This window comes from Taudactylus pleione, unplaced genomic scaffold (genome assembly GCF_031769625.1).
Source record: "Taudactylus pleione unplaced genomic scaffold, aTauple2 ptg001032l, whole genome shotgun sequence".
Lineage (NCBI taxonomy): Eukaryota > Metazoa > Chordata > Amphibia > Anura > Myobatrachidae > Taudactylus > Taudactylus pleione.
This window is the reverse complement of record NW_028285433.1, coordinates 8594104-8611067: the sequence shown is the minus strand read 5'-3', so window position 1 is coordinate 8611067 and position 16964 is coordinate 8594104. Positions and strand designations below refer to the sequence as shown.

At 44.1% G+C, this 16964-nt stretch overlaps 1 protein-coding gene across 1 annotated transcript in view; it reads right to left on the bottom strand.

Annotated features, from left to right (window-relative positions):
* MUSK (muscle associated receptor tyrosine kinase) overlaps positions 1-16964 on the bottom strand; it is a 208099-nt gene that overhangs the window by 87673 nt on the left and 103462 nt on the right. Inside the window, exons 6-7 of the mRNA XM_088461250.1 lie at positions 16754-16878; positions 7529-7705 (exon numbers count right to left, since the gene is read on the bottom strand). Coding sequence (XP_088317376.1) covers positions 7529-7705; positions 16754-16878 — 302 coding nt within the window. The remainder of the gene's footprint in view (positions 1-7528; positions 7706-16753; positions 16879-16964) is intronic.

The following is a 16964-nucleotide window of genomic DNA, read 5'->3' as shown; positions in this document are numbered from 1 at the left end:
CTTCATTTCCAGTCATTTACAGTCAATTTAGACCACCTTACAGTTTAAATTATAGTTTTCACCATTATTGGCCAAAGGTTGCAGTGAGCTGACTGGTTACTAAGCGACAGAGCAGCGGCACAACGACACAGACACCACAGTATAAAGTACATCTATGACACATTGCCACACAGCAGTGGCAGAAATGAAAAGTAGTGCACCCACCCAGTGGCGTAAGGCCAGCAGAATCACAGTACTTGTTTACAAAGTGGGCTACGGCCCAAGGAGTCACAGTGCACACTCTTATTCACATTACACCGCACATAGGGCCTATTCAGAGCCGGACGCTATTTGCGCTCGCTCGTTCAGAAAAAGGGGCCGGCTATTTAAATTGAGAGCTCACTCTTTGTGGTCTGTTGACGCCTCTATGTGTGAGCGAGCGAACGAAACATACGCTCGCTATTTTGTAAAGACGCCCCCTGGCCGCTCGCATCCTACGTCATCTCCGCTATTTATTAGATTAATCGAGTACATCGAAAGGCGTCTGAACTGCTCGCAGTGCTTGTGGTTGGATTTTCCTACCGCAATCATGCGAACAGTTCACGCTAAGAGACAACCAAGTGACGTGGCCGGTGACGCTGCTTTGTTAATTATGCACACCCTTAAAACGCTCATTTTGACCGTTTGGCATGCCTACGTTCGGATCTCCATTCCCCGTTTTCAAGCACCTTCCCCTGTTACCACCCACAAATGCCTCATCCTGTCACTCAAATTAGCAGGTACTCGCTATTTTGCGAGCGCTCGATTTCCGACCGCACTGACTGGTTTGCGCATGCGCATTACGACCCATGCACATGCGCAGATGTGCAAACATTGCTCGGAGCGAACGAGCGGCCGCTTACGAGCGGCTCTGAATCAGGCCCATAGTGCCCCTGATTCACATTACACCATAAAGTAGTGTCTCTTATTTATGTTACGACACACTATGTTACGGCACTACTGCCCCTTTTACACAATGCCCACAGTAGTGACCCTTTTACACAATGCCCACAGTAGTGACCCTTATACACAAAGCCCACAGTAGTGACCCTTATACACAAAGCCCACAGTAGTAATGCGCCTTATACAATGCCCACAGTAGTAGTGCCACTTATACAATGCCCCCAGCAGTGGTGTCCCTTACACAATGCCCTCAGTAGTGGTGCCCCTATGCAGTCCCCTTAGTAGTAGGGCCCCCTATGCAGTGCCCCCAGTAGTAGTATGCCCCCCAGCCCCCAGTAGTAGTGCCCCCATTAGCATGCCCCCAGTAGCAGTGCCTACAGTAGTATGCCCCCAGTAGTAGTGTGCCCCCCAGTAGTAGTGTCCCCATTAGCAGGCCCCCAGTAGTAGTGCCCCCATTAGCCGGCCCCCAGTAGTAGTATTGCCCCCATTAGCATGCCCCCCAGTAGTATGCCCCCCATAACAGGCACCCAGTAGTAGTGCCCCCATTAGCTTGCCCCCAGTAGTAGTATGCCCCCCAGTAGCAGTGCCCCCATTAGCATGCCCCCAGTAGCATGCCCCCAGTAGCAGTGCCCCCAGTAGCATGCCCCCCAGTAGTATGCCCCCCAGTAGCAGTGCCCCCAGTAGTAGTGTGTCCCCCAGTAGCAGTGCCCCTATTAGCATACCCCCAGTAGTATGCCATCCAGTAGTATGCCCCCAGTAGTAGTGCCCCCAGTAGCATGCCCCCAGTAGTAGTATGGCCCCCAGTAGCAGTGCCCCCATTAGCAGGCCCCCGATAGTAGTGCCCCCATTACCAGGCCCCCAGTAGTAGTGCCCCCATTAGCAGGCCCACAATAGTAGCATGCCCCCAGTAGCGTCCCCTTAAAAACACACATATAAAAAAAAAAAAAACGTGGAGGGAGCCATAAGATGGAGCTCATGAGTGAGCTCCAACCGGCTCCCTCAGTGCAGCAGCCAATGAGAGTCTGCCTGACTCTCATTGGCTGCTATTACAAACACACAGCTGTCGCTGGCGGCTGTGTGTTTGTGTCTGTGAAGAGCAGACCGCTATCACAGCGGTCTGCCCTACACTAGAGGAGCCCTGACGTATCCGACATCAGGAGGCCGCCGTTCGGCCCCGAACGGGGATCCGAGTCAGGCGGGGACGCTCAAGTCAGGGAAGTTTGGCTGGACTGGGAGGGAACAGGGAAGGCTGGCTGGACTACGGGGGAGACTCATGGCAGAGAGGGGGGACAGGGTAGGGAGGGCTGGCTGGACTTGGAGGGGGGTCAGACAGGGATGGCTGGCTGGACTAGGGGGCAGATGCACAGTGCAGGGAGGGCTGTCTGGACTGGGGAGTGGTGCGTGGCCGGGAAGGCTGGCTGGACTAGCTGTGGAGGCTCAGGGCAGAGAGGGGATGACAGGGTAGGGAGGGCTAGCTGGAACAGGAGGGGGAGCACAGGGCATGGTCAGGCACTATGTAGTACCTGGTTTCAGCTTCTTCAGTTGGCAGCCTGGATCAGCGCTGATGGCATTTCAGAATGATTGCTGCACCCACCGGCATTTCACCAGGCGCAGGACCCGAGTCAATCCAAGCTCGCAGACCGGCAGCCAATCAGGAGCGTCCGCTCCTGATTGGCTGCCGGACTGGGAGCTTTGATTGGATGGCACCTGGCTCGAGCCAATCAAAGCTCTCGCGGCCGGCACTGTATTTGTAATTATAAATTAATGCAGCAGGCACTATCACTACTCTATGGCTGCCGGTGCAGCACCACAGCCAGCCGGGCCTGGCAGTCCCCCCCTGATGGCAGCACTGGGAGCCAGACACATATCCAGCAGGTTGGTGCAGTGTTTTTTTAGCAGAAGACCCACCAGAATGCCCCTGTTACACTACGACACTGGACAAAGTGCCTCACCTGGGCTTGTGACATTGCTAATTGGACTCTGATAATGGTGTGAGGTGTGTTCACGTGACATGGATTGATTCCACTGGTCTGCCTGAACATGTCAGTAACTGCTATGTTGCATTGCTTGATGACCATTTGCAGTCCTTCATGGACTTCTGTACCCCAACAATGATAGAATATTTCAGGAGAATAATGCACCATGTCATAAGTCCCAAGTTGTCCAGAATTGGTTCGTGGAGCATTCTAGAGAGTTCCGACGATGGTGTGGCCATCACGTTCGCCTGACATGAACTCAATCAAGCATTTATGAGACGTGGTGGAGAGGTCCATTCGCCTTCAAAATCCTGCACTTACAAATGTTAGGGGGCTGTGGGAAGCTATCCAGATGACATGAGACAACATCTCTCTAGAGGTCTTCCATCCACTAGTGGAATCAATGCAACGTGAAGTTGCTGCACTTCACTGAGCTAAAGGGGCTCCTACACGATACTAGGCACCTATCCCATGACTTTTGGCACTTCAGTGTATTTGTGACACTGTTTTACTTTTTTCTTTATCCTGTAAATTGTTATTTAATTATAATTAATTTATTCATAATTTTCTTTCTCTGGAATTTCCATGAAATAATTTTCTAGAGTTATCAATTACAAGAAAATGTGCAATATCTCAGACAGCAATCAACTGGCCAAGTATTTTTTTAAATAAATACATTTCAGTTAAGGTTGGGGATTAATTGTATTTTATTGGGCAAGTGGAGACATAGAAACATCATTCAATTAATGACCCACTAAATCCTCACTTCTGCTGTTTGTAGAATTAGGTAGTTAGTAATGGAAAATATTACATAACGCAGGGCCTGATTCAGAGCCGCTCGCAAAAAGCGAGCGTTCGCTCTGAATCAGGGTGTGTGTTTTTTATTTTTTTTTGCGGCCTCTTGGCCGCTCGCATAGCTATGGGTTACCACCCACAGCTTATGCGAGCGGCCATGATGATGGTCGCGATTGTCAAGACCATCGCGACCCTCGGGCTTGCGACGAGACCCTTGCGGTAGGGTCTCGTTGCCGCACGCCGCAGTGGACTTCCTGCACTATTAGAGCAGGAAGTCCACCTACTGATATCACTAGTGATGTCAGTAGGGCCGCCCAGAAACGGAGGCATTCCTGCAGGAACGCCTCCGTTTGCTCAGCTACCCCCCTTCCCCGCCTTCCAAACGGGGCAGCTGTCAATCAACATTGACAGCTGCCCCTTTTGGATACGAGCGCCGGAGCGAGTGCTTTTTGCGCTCGCTCCGGGGCTTGCGCACACCGCGCGTGCGCACTGGGCCACCATCGACCCGCTTGCGAGCGCATAGCGCTTGCGAGAGGGTCTGAATCAGGCCCACAGTACGGGAAGCAGTTGGGCAGCCAACGGACGGAATCCCGACTGCTGCCTTCCCGACTGTCTAATCCCGGCAAGGGCTAAATGACAGGCGTTGAAATCCCGACGCCTGTCATTTTACCTACGCCGGGAGCCTGACACCCGGCTTACCAATCGAAGGTAAGCCAGGTGCCAGGCGCGGACAGCCATGCGGGGGGGAGGGTTAGGTTAGGGGGCTCGCGTGGGGGACTTAGGGTTAGACACCCCCCCGGGAGGTTAGGGTTAGGCTAGGGGAAGGGGGGGTTAGGGTTTGGCACCTCTTGGGGGGAGGTTAGGGTTAGGCACCCCCACCAGGAGACTTAGGTTTAGGCAGCGGGGAAGGGGGGTTAGGTTTAGGCACTTAGAGGGGGGATTAGGGTTAGGCACTGGGGGGAGGTTAGTTTTAGGTACCCTTAAGGGAGGGTAAGGGGGCAGGTTAGGTTAGTTTATATTTACCTTAGTGCAGTCGGGATTTTCACTCATGTCGGGCTGCCGCTGTCGGCCATGTGGCCGGCGGTAAATCATACCGAACCCCACAGTACAACTGGTGTCAAATGATTGTATGGGCTAGCAAGCTGTTTATTACATAATTCAAGTGTTTAACTTGTTATTCATTAATTTCAAAGGAAATACTGTAAAGCAGCTTTAAAACATTAATACAGAAAAAATGCCTTACCTCCATTCTACAGGAAACAGTTATCATCCGGTCCAGAGAAATACCATTAGGGGAAGAAGAAAAGGATATTTCATGTTAGTTTGACAATGTTGCTATCTTTTCTAAAACTGCAATTTAGGGGTAAATTTACTAAGCTCGAATGAATTCGATTGCGGCTAAATCGCACGTTAAATGCATATTCGCAATTTACTAAATGCTAAAATCAGCCGAGTTTGTTCCATTCTAAAGGAAAAAATTGGTCGAGAACACCTGAAACTCGGACAATAACATGTTTTCGGACAAACAGATCATTGATCCAACTCGGCAGCCTTTTGCCAGACATCAATAGGACCTGGAAATTTACTAAGGATTCGAATTTGTCATCGAGGACGAAATATAATGCAAATCGGCCACAAAAGACACTAAGCTGACCCAAATAGAAATCTCAAATAGAACACCTTTTTCAATTCGAGTTTGAATCTGAACATACTTAACCATCACTGACACCTCAAATCTGTGACCACTAAAAGGGAGTTAAGCATATGCATACACTTCTCTCCTGTTACAGAGAGAAACAAAACATGGCAGAGTTTTCTGTGCTGGATGGAGATCTTGTGGGGGCTGTGAAATACCTGAGGCTCTGCCACCAGGCTGGAAGACACCAGGGTCATGAAACTGAGAATGGTCAGCATTGTCCGATGGCGGAGTCATACATGCCGTGGAATGACTTGGTAGTGCAGAGCGTCTTTTTGTGCAACTTTTTACCTTCAAGTGCATAATAGGTACCCCAAGCAGCTTCTGCTGATTAAAATGATATGCAGCATGCCTATATTCTGTGAGCGACCCAGAACATAGGCATGCTGCATAGCATTTTAATCAGCAGACGCTGCTTGTGCTAAATATTATGCATTTGAAGGTAAAAGATGCTCAGAGCACAAACATCGACCGATTGCTTGCGTATAAGCAACTGCGTTCCTTGCTGAAACAGGCCCATAGTTTGTAATATACACGTTTATGATACTAAACAGCTTAAATTTGATTAATAACTACAATAATAGGTTTTATAAGTTAGAAAACAACTAAAGCACATGCAGCACTCTGCTACTGTAATTTATGGAAGTGTACAAATGTGTCCTACAGTGTAAAAGCATGGACTGCGCCAGTTGTGCACCCACTTGCATCATGTTGCAGGATGAGGTTACATACAGTATAGAAGAAGAGGATTTATGGGGTGGTATTTCCAACCATATAGTATTTTTGTCCCTTGAGAAATGACTTGAAGTCTATCCTGGTGTCCACCTATATTACCAATATGGATACTTTTACACCTTACAGGGAACAGAATATTTGTAGCTGAATTTCATCAATATGTAATAAAATAAATATAATAAAGCTTTAAGGCACAAAAGAAACACAAATACTGTAGTAAGGCAGCCTTGCTATTGCCCCATTCTCATGATTAGGTTAATACATAAATGGGGCTAAACCACAGAGCAATTTTGAAGAAACATGTAAATGATTCCATTTTGCCACTAGCTAATATGGTAGCAGGCTAGACTTTAAAGTAATGTTTCCATTCTTTCTATCACGTCTACTTCTAGTCAGACCTGCATACCCACAAAAGGTCAAAGAGTGCATCATTACAGCGGCAGCATAAAAAACAGTATGAGGGTGTGCTGTGGTCATACTCCTTGTTATATGCATGAAGAAAAATTAGATACCCTCATATATTGCAGCATGTAAAATACCTTTTCCCTACTGTGTATATGAACACAATTAAGTTTAGGGGTTTTTTTGTTTTTGTTTTATGGGGGTTGCATAAAAAAGCAGAAATATTTGTAACAAGAATAAATACTTAATTTCAACCAAACAATTTTAGAGGCCTCTCTGACTCGTTATTTTATTGTTAGAGCTTTTAGCCACTCTTTTTTCCATTATTTACCATACATGCATACAGCGTCAGACTGGTCCAGCAGGGCGCCAGGGATTTCCCTGGTGGGCCTGACTGTCTGAGGACTCAGGGGGACAGACCTGACCATTTATTGTCTTCGGCCCTGACAACGTGCTACCATCTTTTCACCGAAACTGTAAGCAGAGGAATGTTCCTGGCTTTTTAAGCATCGCAGAGTCATTACGTAACAAGTGCAGAGCATAAGGTAACCGGGAATCACTCATATACATTGCTGCAACATAGAGTCCTAAGATATGTAAAGCATCTGCACTCACTACACTACAGAAAATATGGGAGAAAATTATTTATTAGTATAATAATGGTGACAATATATATTAAAAAACATAAATCTACCACATTATATTTTTTCTTGCACTCATGAGAATATACATATTTAACACAGGGGCGGTTTAAGAGAGGAGGGGCCTGTGTGCAGACTACTCCGTGTGGACCCCCTTCTCTGTGTGGTGACTATGGTTACATGACGCCCACGTCTTGGACCGGGTACACCATCTACTGTACATCCGCCAATCTCCAGGAAAGTATCCATAATGCCATTTTCCTGGTGATTCGCACTGCAATTGCAGCACCAACGCGGGACCCTGGTGAGGTAAGTATTAAACATGGGTGCACGGTGTTAAACGTTACACTTTAGGTACAAATGATTTTCTTGGACATACCTGATATGCTAATTGTTGCTGCAGCTTTTGCTGTGCCAAAACTACCACTATGCTTGTTGTCTGCCATACAAGTAAACAGTCCTGGTCTGGTTGCTAAAATGTGAACCTTTGAGAAAATGACTCCATCTTTGATATTTTCCTCAATAGACTCCGGTGAAACCTAGTGAACAAAAAAAATCACAATAAATTCCATTAATTTAGTTCACATGCTGAAAATATACTGTTCAGATATACTAAACTTGTGACTTTTCAGTGTTCCCTAGTGTTGTTATTATTATTATTATTATTATTATTATTATTATTATTATTATTATTATTATTATCACTATTACAGTATTATTATCCTTTATTTAAATGGCACCAAAAGTTGCCTGTGTACATAAACAGAAACTGTGCATACATAAGAAAAAAGGACAAAATATAGTACAAAACATTGCAGAACATAGTATGCTATCTATATAAAATTGCTGTACATGCAGTCATAATACCCACAAAAGCAATGTCAGCTGAACTTGCTGTTGGCAATGGGTAGAAGATGATATTATAAGTGAGAAAACTAAACATACAGTACATTAAGGAAAAGGTCCCTGCTAGTGAGAGCTTACATCTATGGGTCCCATTTATTAACAAATGTAAATACCAGCAGCATTTTTCGTTTAGTATCATTGTGATACAAATGTAAATGCCACCAGTATTTATCAATACTTACCCCTCTGGCGACGTCCAGCGTAGTCGTCCTTGTCTGCGAGGTCCTCCGTTCAGCTGCTGGTGATGCTCCATCTGTGCATGTGCATGACACAGGGACCCAGCAGTGCCTGGAAGGCATCGCTGAGGCCAGAAGGGCAACGTCGGGACCCCATTGCCATCAATGGGGACCGCATCGCTCTCGCCATCTAAAGATGACGAGAACAATGCTGTGACACACAGCGGTTATATTAGATTACCCCTGATTGTTGAATACAGAAAGGATGACAGACAGGTGTGACACAGAGGAGAGAGACAGTGTGCGAGGATCATTGAGTGGTTGGTAAGGATGAGAGCTGGAAGTCTTTAATAAAGAAGTGGGTTTTGAGAGCTTGTTTGAAGCTTTGGAGAGAGGTGGAAAGTCTGAAGGAGAAGATTCTAGTGGTGGAGAGAAGCATAGGTAAAGTCTTGTATACATGAATGGGAGGAGAGACGGCAGTCATTGGCGGAGCGAAGTGAGGGGAGATAAGGTTGGAGTTGTAAGAGGGAGAAGATTGGGTGAGGGCTTTATATGTGAGTGTGAGTTTGAATTGGATTTTGAATGGGAAGGGAAGCCAGTGTAGGGCCTGGTGAATAGGGGAGTCAGAAACTGTTTGGAGAGGAAGATGAGCCATGCAGCAGCATTGAGGACAGAATGGAGTAGAGAGAGGTGGGAGTCCGGTAGGACAGATAAGTGGAGGTTGAATATGCAAATATATTATCCCCTGCTCTGTCTAAAACCATAATAAATGGCAAATCTCAAACCAAATCTGGAACTTCAGTTTACTCACATAATATCATGAGCTATAACAAAAATAAATGTTCGTTATTCCAAGAATATGTTGAAAATGTTCTTTTCTGAATGATTTATATTTTAATATCCATGTCCTGGAGTGTTAATACCCCAAAAAGTGGACAGACATTAACAATTACTGTGTTTAAATTGAACAAATTGTAAAATATATACACACGTCGGTCCAGGGGGTAAATTTACTAAGAATCGATACTGGTCGAGATGTCAATCTCAGGAGAGCTTAGGCATGTTTTTCAACTCACAAATTTACTAAAGGCAAAGTCGGGTGAGTTAGAGAGAGAGTTCTCTCTTCTCACTCGCAAAACTCTGGTGAGCTAGAAAACTCGAATCTTATCACCATCGGGCAAACTTGGATGTACTTTTCACCTAACGGATACAGCTCACAAATTTACTAAGACTTGAGATGACAATCTCGGGTGAGATGCTTGCAAACAGTCACCTCCAGAGCTGCGAGTCTGCCAGAAACATACATAGATCAGTGTGATTTGTGTATGTTTCTGTCTGTAAATAATTAAATTAGGGTTATTTAAAAAATATTTTGTAGGGTCCCCCCCCAAAAGTGTAACCAGCCCCGGACATGTCAGCCGGTCCTGGTTCCTAAAATTACGGGGAACAAAATGAGTAGGATTCCACCGTAATTTAGGAACCAGCACCAGGCTTCAGGGCCATTCCTGGTTTTAAGTATAGGAGGGAAAAATGATGTTTCCCCATAATTTTAGGTATGAGGACAGGCTGACAAGTCCGGGGCTGGTTAGACTTTTGGGGGGACCCTACGTTATTAAAGAATTTAACCCATTTTTTACAGGTCTATCACACAAGCAGCTTACACATATCTCACTGATATGTGCCGGCTGCTTGCTCAGGAAAGATTTGCAGAGAGAAAACACTGCAATCTCAGGTGAGTAATCTCATCTTCACTTGCAACTCGGGGGAGATATCTCGATCTGCTTCACCATCGGCCATCTCACTTTCAGCTAAACTCACTTCTTATTATTAAATTTGAGAGATGGAAAATGGGAAAATCACCCGAGATTCGGCGATACAAATCGAGATTTAAAAAAAAATTAAACTCCACCATTCTCGATTCTTAGTAAATTTACCCCCAGGAGTGAAGTTCTTCTATAATGGACTCACATGTAATTAATGCAAATAATTAGTATCAGAAGATGAAAATAACATAAACTAAAAACTTCATAGTATAATATAAAAAATAGCAACTGAATTATAAAAAAATAACATAACTTTAAACAATAAGACATTGAAAATAAAATATGAATTTTAAATCAATAATCAACTATCTCACTGTGGTGTCCAAAAGCAGGCATTTAAGTGGGCCAAGAATGGGATGCACAGACTGTTATACCAGTCTGTTTTATAACCGTTTTCTTGTCCTTTGTCCAAGAATAGTTCTAGAAATGGTTTCTACCATTATAACTCTCTTCTGGAACTTAATATGAGCATTCATTCTTCTAAACATGGTATGATAGTTTTGCATGTATGCATACGAAGCATGATATTTTTTACATGGATTCCTTGGGGGAGATTATCCTTATTTGACATATTTTGACAGACTAGTTTCATTAGCTCCAAATGTATCCAAAGTTATTATCAAACATGGAATGTAGAAAGTATTTCATTGGTAGAATTACAGAAGTGTCCACATATACCTTTCCTAAAATCTAGCCAGATGGCCAAATTTGTCATCCCAGGGACTCTGTGACTTAACAACGTCTTGTGATTTAATTTAAAATTCATACTTTAATCTGCTTCTTTATACAAATTCTTTTGCAGCAAAAAATGTGGAACTTATACAATCACTACTTGTAGTGGAGTGCCTTAGCCGTGCCAAGCGTCTTGTCCCAAATGAAGCAAAAAAGGAAGGGTTTAAAAGGACACATTTGTATACACTTAGGGGCATATTCAATTGGGAGCGAGGTTTAGCGAGGAAAAAACCATGCGCCCAATTTTGGATTACCGCGGGTATGCGTGCTCCCGATACCCGCGGTATCCAATTTACAAAAAGGTGACTCTGGGTTTTCACAGCTGAAAACCCCACGCCGCTAAAAATACATAAATAAATTACACTTACCTGCCCGGGTTCTCTGTGGCTCCTGGTGGCCTCCCCTCCATATTCTCACTGGGGAGGGGGCTGCTGGGAGGCTCCAGGGGCTGCAAGGAGGCACAAGAGCTGCTGGGAGATGCAGTTCTCCCAGCGCCCATTACGGGGGGGGGGGGACATACTTACACTGGGACACACAGACTCATAAACACTCACACACACGGACATACTTACCGGGGCTACAGGAGACCGGGTCCCGACGCTGGATGCAGAAGACAGCACTTTGGAAGGTGAGTATTACTGACTAATTGGAAACTTCCAATTGCTTAATTACTCATTAGGAGGGGTGCCGTCGAGGTCCCAGAGCATTCACCGATCTTTTTTCCTAAAATTGTGGATTTTAGGAAAAATTTATCGGGCTCTGGAGGTGCGCAAAAAAAAAACCTCCCAGCGCTCAAAAAATAAAAAACCCAACTCCTAATTGAATAGCAAATATCCCGCACCTGCAGGAAAACCCTGCGGGTGTGGGATTTTTTGCTATTCTCACCCCCAATTGAATATGCCCCTTAGTTGTGTATTTGGAGTGACCCCAATGAGCTGCACTCATAGCATCCAGTTCACCATGTGGGGTGCTCTATTTAGAGACGGCAAAGTCCAAAGCATAAGAAAGAGAGAATAGGCACTCACCATTCAGTAGAAGAAATCTTTAATAACTCACATATATTGCATGATGAAATCGACGTTTCGGTCCTACCAGGACCTTTGTCAAGACAGAGACAATCGCCACAAAGCTACCACCAACAAGACACACAGAACACTATCCCCTCTGCCTGCTGATATAGCCACATCAATTAGTGAGCTCCACCCTATCAATCAACATAATGAGTGAACATAAGAGAACTACTATTACATACACGTCATCAGAAAGTGTGGGAATACTTACAACACTATATTGTGCGAAACACCCATACCGCTAGTACAGCATCAGCCGCTAGCATGTTATTTATCAACAAACAAATACAGTTCTTGCCTGCATCGCATCAAGACCGGAAATAACATGCGCTCCACCAAGTGGAACGCACCAGCCCCGGAAGTGACGCGACAGTCAGCGCCAGCCGCTAGCCTAAGCGGTTGCTAAGTTACACTGCATAACAATAAGCTGGTACTGTACTACGTGACCTATCATAAATAGTCACAACTATAGATAACATAGGGACAATCCCCACATAAGAAACGCACTACACGGGAAAAATAAGCTCAATCAAACAGATAGATCACATAGATAATTACTAAGTGACATGGCACAGCAGCAAGCCCATATCAGACAGAACTGTAAATCAAGAGTGTTCACCGCACAGACCACATTGGGACAATTACTACAAAAGAGACAAACAACACTAAATTACCGGGACAGAGCTACACAGACCAATCAAGTGGCCAGCTGCTAAAATAGTGGCAACAACAACCATCGATGTCAAAGATGAAACCATTAATGAATATTAAACATCACTATATTCAACGACGAATACTATAGGTGGCTAGATCAACAGGCAAAAAGGGATAATCACATGGAAACACACATAACATACAAATAAACCAACATATTAAACACCAGATATATAAAAGCAAGCACCGAGGTGCACATTAGAGGGTTAAGTATCCAAAATGTTAAACTGTCACTAATATACAAATACAAAAACATCTCACATTTAAACGTAAAAAACTGATGACGGTTAATGCCGACTATACCAACAACCAAGTATACCGGTGGTTAAGAGGTGATAGTGCCCCTCGCCGACAGGTTGGTGTTCCCAGATACCGATCCCCTGTTCACTTTGACTCTTCTTCCTCTCAATCCAATTCTGAGAGTGAACCTATTCGACAATGGCCTCCGAGTGGTTCCTCTTCTTTTTTAGGCAGGGGTCAGGGAATAGGCCTACATCGAGCCCCAGATAACCCAATAGACGCGGTGGTAAAACCAAGAAAGCAAGGGAAAGGACGGTCCCGGAAATAGAACCTGTTTATAATTTGTCCAGTAGAACTTTAACATGGGCAGAGACTGAAGTTCTAGCCCTTGGTTTATCTTTTGTCCCCACAGTGCAACACAATAGATTGAATTGGTCAATTGATCATTATAAATTTGGGCGCAAATTGTGCCTACGAGAAAAAAATTTTTTCCTCAAAAGATTTGACTACTACCAACATGTTTAGAAACCCCAGTGTGTTCGACCCTCAGTCAAATAACGCCAGTATAAAAACTTTTTTGCGATTGGTTGAACATGATGTGTCCTCTGCTAAGATCTATAAAACCTATGATAACCTAACCCAGCTCCAGAGACAAGCTCTGACTGGATTAATCCTTGATGAGACAGTGGTAATACGCCAGGCTGATAAGGGTGGAGCTGTGGTGGTACAGGATTGGCACGCATACGACCGTAAGGTCTGTCGCCAGTTGAATGACACATGTACGTATGCAAAGGTTACCACTAATCCAATGTGTGGGGTTAAAAACAAGGTTGACCAGGTAGTCACTAATGCCTAAAATCCATAAGACACTGGTCGACCCCCCAGGACGTCCGATCATTTCGGCTAGGGGTTCGGTGTTACAACCCTTGGCTGTCTTTGTAGATAGTTTCCTTCAGCCACATGTGATGTGTATGGATAGCTTTTTACGTGACACTTCTGATTTTCTCGATAAAATTTTAGTCCTGAATGATATTACAGATGACATGTGGCTGGCTACTATGGACGTATCGTCCTTATACATGGTAATTCCCCATCAGGCAGGGATTGATGCCGTGAGAACCACTCTTAACAATGACATACATGTTGGACCGCCTATTAGTTTTTATGTGAACTGATTGAGCTAGTACTAGGTTGCAACCATTTCTGTTATGGGGGTGATTAGTACATCCAATTATCTGGTACGGCGATGGGGTCCAATTTGGCCCCATCCTATGCCAATCTGTACATGCAGGCTTATGAACAGAGGAATATTTTGGGCAAATTTGGACATAAAATGATTTGTTATAAATGGTACATTGACGATCTGTTCCTTATTTGGCACGGGACAGATGTAGAGTTTTATGATATGGTTTCGATTCTCAATGCATTAGATAGGCCCATTCGATTTACTGCTGATATCAATAAGGATTGTATAAATTTTTTGGATGTGACTATCACACGTCAGGGTACCAGTCTGAGTTCTACCCTGTACCGGAAACCAACAGACCGCAACACACTTCTCCACACATCGAGTCATCATGCAAGCAGACTCAAGGAGTCCCTTCCAATATCTCAGTTTATCCGAGTTTTACGGAATAACACTTCTCAGCAGGCCGCTGAGATACAATTAACTGATATGTGTACCAGATTCCTAGAGAGAGGCTACTCACCTTCAGTTGTTGATCGATGCTAGTTGAAAGCACGACAGAGACATTTAAATATCACAACTAAAAAGAGATAGATCCCTCACAAATGATTTATCCTGCCACGTATGATTTAGCTGCTTCAACTACCGATAAGGCTATTCGACGACATTGGTCGGTTATCACCACGGATCCAGCATTTAAGAGTATGAGCAAAAGACCCCCTATGATGGCTTACCGCCGTGGTCCCAGTCTGCGACAGTTACTTATGCGGCCGATGAAACAACCCATGGCGCTACAGACAAATTGGCTGTCGACTCGCCGCCCTGGCAGTTATAAATGTGCAGATTGCATTACCTGTCGTTCAATGACAATGGGGGGGTGTTTTTCTCATCCGCATAATGGCAAGCAGATAGCCATTCGCCATCGATTACATTGTTTGTCTGATTTTGTAATATATATTTTGATGTTTCCATGCGGTCTCTACTATGTAGGGATGACCACAAGACCTTTTAGGGACCGCATGGCTAATCAACGTTCTACAATTCGGGCTGCCTTACTTACTAATAAGTCCGATAAACCAGTGGCTAAACATTTTGTGGCTTGTGTGCACTCTGCGGCCTCATTAAGATGTATGCTTATTGACCATGTCCCACCGCCTGTACGTGGTGGTGATAGGGAGCTTCTTCTCAAAAAACGTGAGGCAATGTGGATCTTTAAGCTGGATACTGTTTCCCCAAAGGGCCTCAATGAATACCATCCATATAATATCTTCTTGTGGTAATATCTATAAGCCGCTTGGGACCGATGCTTTGCGGCGTGCCTGATATGGTATATGAGGATTTCGATTGTTGGAATTGATAAATTTTTTCTATATATTTTTTTCGTTGTTCTTTTTTTACTTTTTGTTTTGTATTATTTGCAATGTCAGCACATGGTTAGTTATTTTTCATTTCATTTGGATTATTTGGTGATTATTATGTGAGATGTTTTTGTATTTGTATATTAGTGAGTCTAATATTTTGGTTACTTAACCCTCTAATGTGCACCTTGGTGCTTGCTTTTATATATCTGGTGTTTAATATGTTGGTTTATTTGTATGTTATGTGTGTTTCCATGTGATTATCCCTTTTTGCCTGTTGATCTAGCCACCTATAGTATTCGTCGTTGAATATAGTGATGTTTAATATTCATCGATGGTTTCATCTTTGACATCGATGGTTGTTGGTGCCACTATTTTGGCAGCTGGCCACTTGATTGGTCTGTGTAGCTCTGTCCCGGTAATTTAGTGTTGTTTGTCTCTTTTGTAGTAATTGTCCCAATGTGGTCTGTGCGGTGAACACTCTTGATTTACAGTTCTGTCTGATATGGGCTTGCTGCTGTGCCATGTCACTTAGTTATTATCTATGTGATCTATCTGTTTGATTGAGCTTATTTTTCCCGTGTAATTCGTTTCTTATGTGGGGATTGTCCCTATGTTATCTGTAGTTGTGACTATTTATGATAGGTCATGTAGTACAGTACCAGCTTATTGTTATGCCGTGTAACTTAGCAACCGCTTAGGCTAGCGGCTGGCGCTGACCTGTCGCGTCACTTCCGGTGCTGGTGCATTCCACTTGGTGGAGCGCATGTTATTTCCGGTCTTGACGCGATGCAGGCACGAACTGTATTTGTTTGTTGATTAATAACACGCTAGCTGCTGATGCTGTACTAGCGGTATGGGTGTTTCGCACAATATAGTGTTGTAAGTATTCCCACACTTTTCTGATGACGTGTATGTAATAGTAGTTCTCTTATGTTCACTCATTATGTTGATTGATAGGGTGGAGCTTACTAATTGATGTGGCTATATTAGCAGGCACAGGGGATAGTGTTCTGTGTGTCTTGTTGGTGGTAGCTTTGTGGCGATTGCCTCTGTCTTGACAAAGGTCCTGGTAGGACCTTTGACAAGAAAACGTCGATTTCATCATGAAATATACGTGAGTTATTAAAAATTTCTTCTACTGAATGGTGAGTGCCTATTCTCTCTTTCTTTTGTTTATATATATATATATATATATATATATATATAATCAGCTTCATAATGTGGGTAAGGTACAATCAGGGAGATTGCTAGACTCTTCAGGGAGACAGGGAGAATGCTGCTATTTCAGGGAGTCTCCCTGACAATCAGGGAGAGTTGGCAAGTATGGTCTACAAGCAGGGAAATAGACATTGGTAAAAATAAGCACTGAAAATACTCACAGCTTTTCCATTTTCAAACCACCTGATGGAAGGAACTGGAATGCCGGCTGCTGTACATCTCAGAGACACTTTTGATCCAAATGTAACATTCTGTGATTCAGGCGCCTTTATGATTCTGGCAAGCACTGTGGAGTGAAGATTGTTTGACAAGGTCACAAATAATATACGTTGCTCTTCTTAAATATGTTTACACATACATTTCCTGGAATCC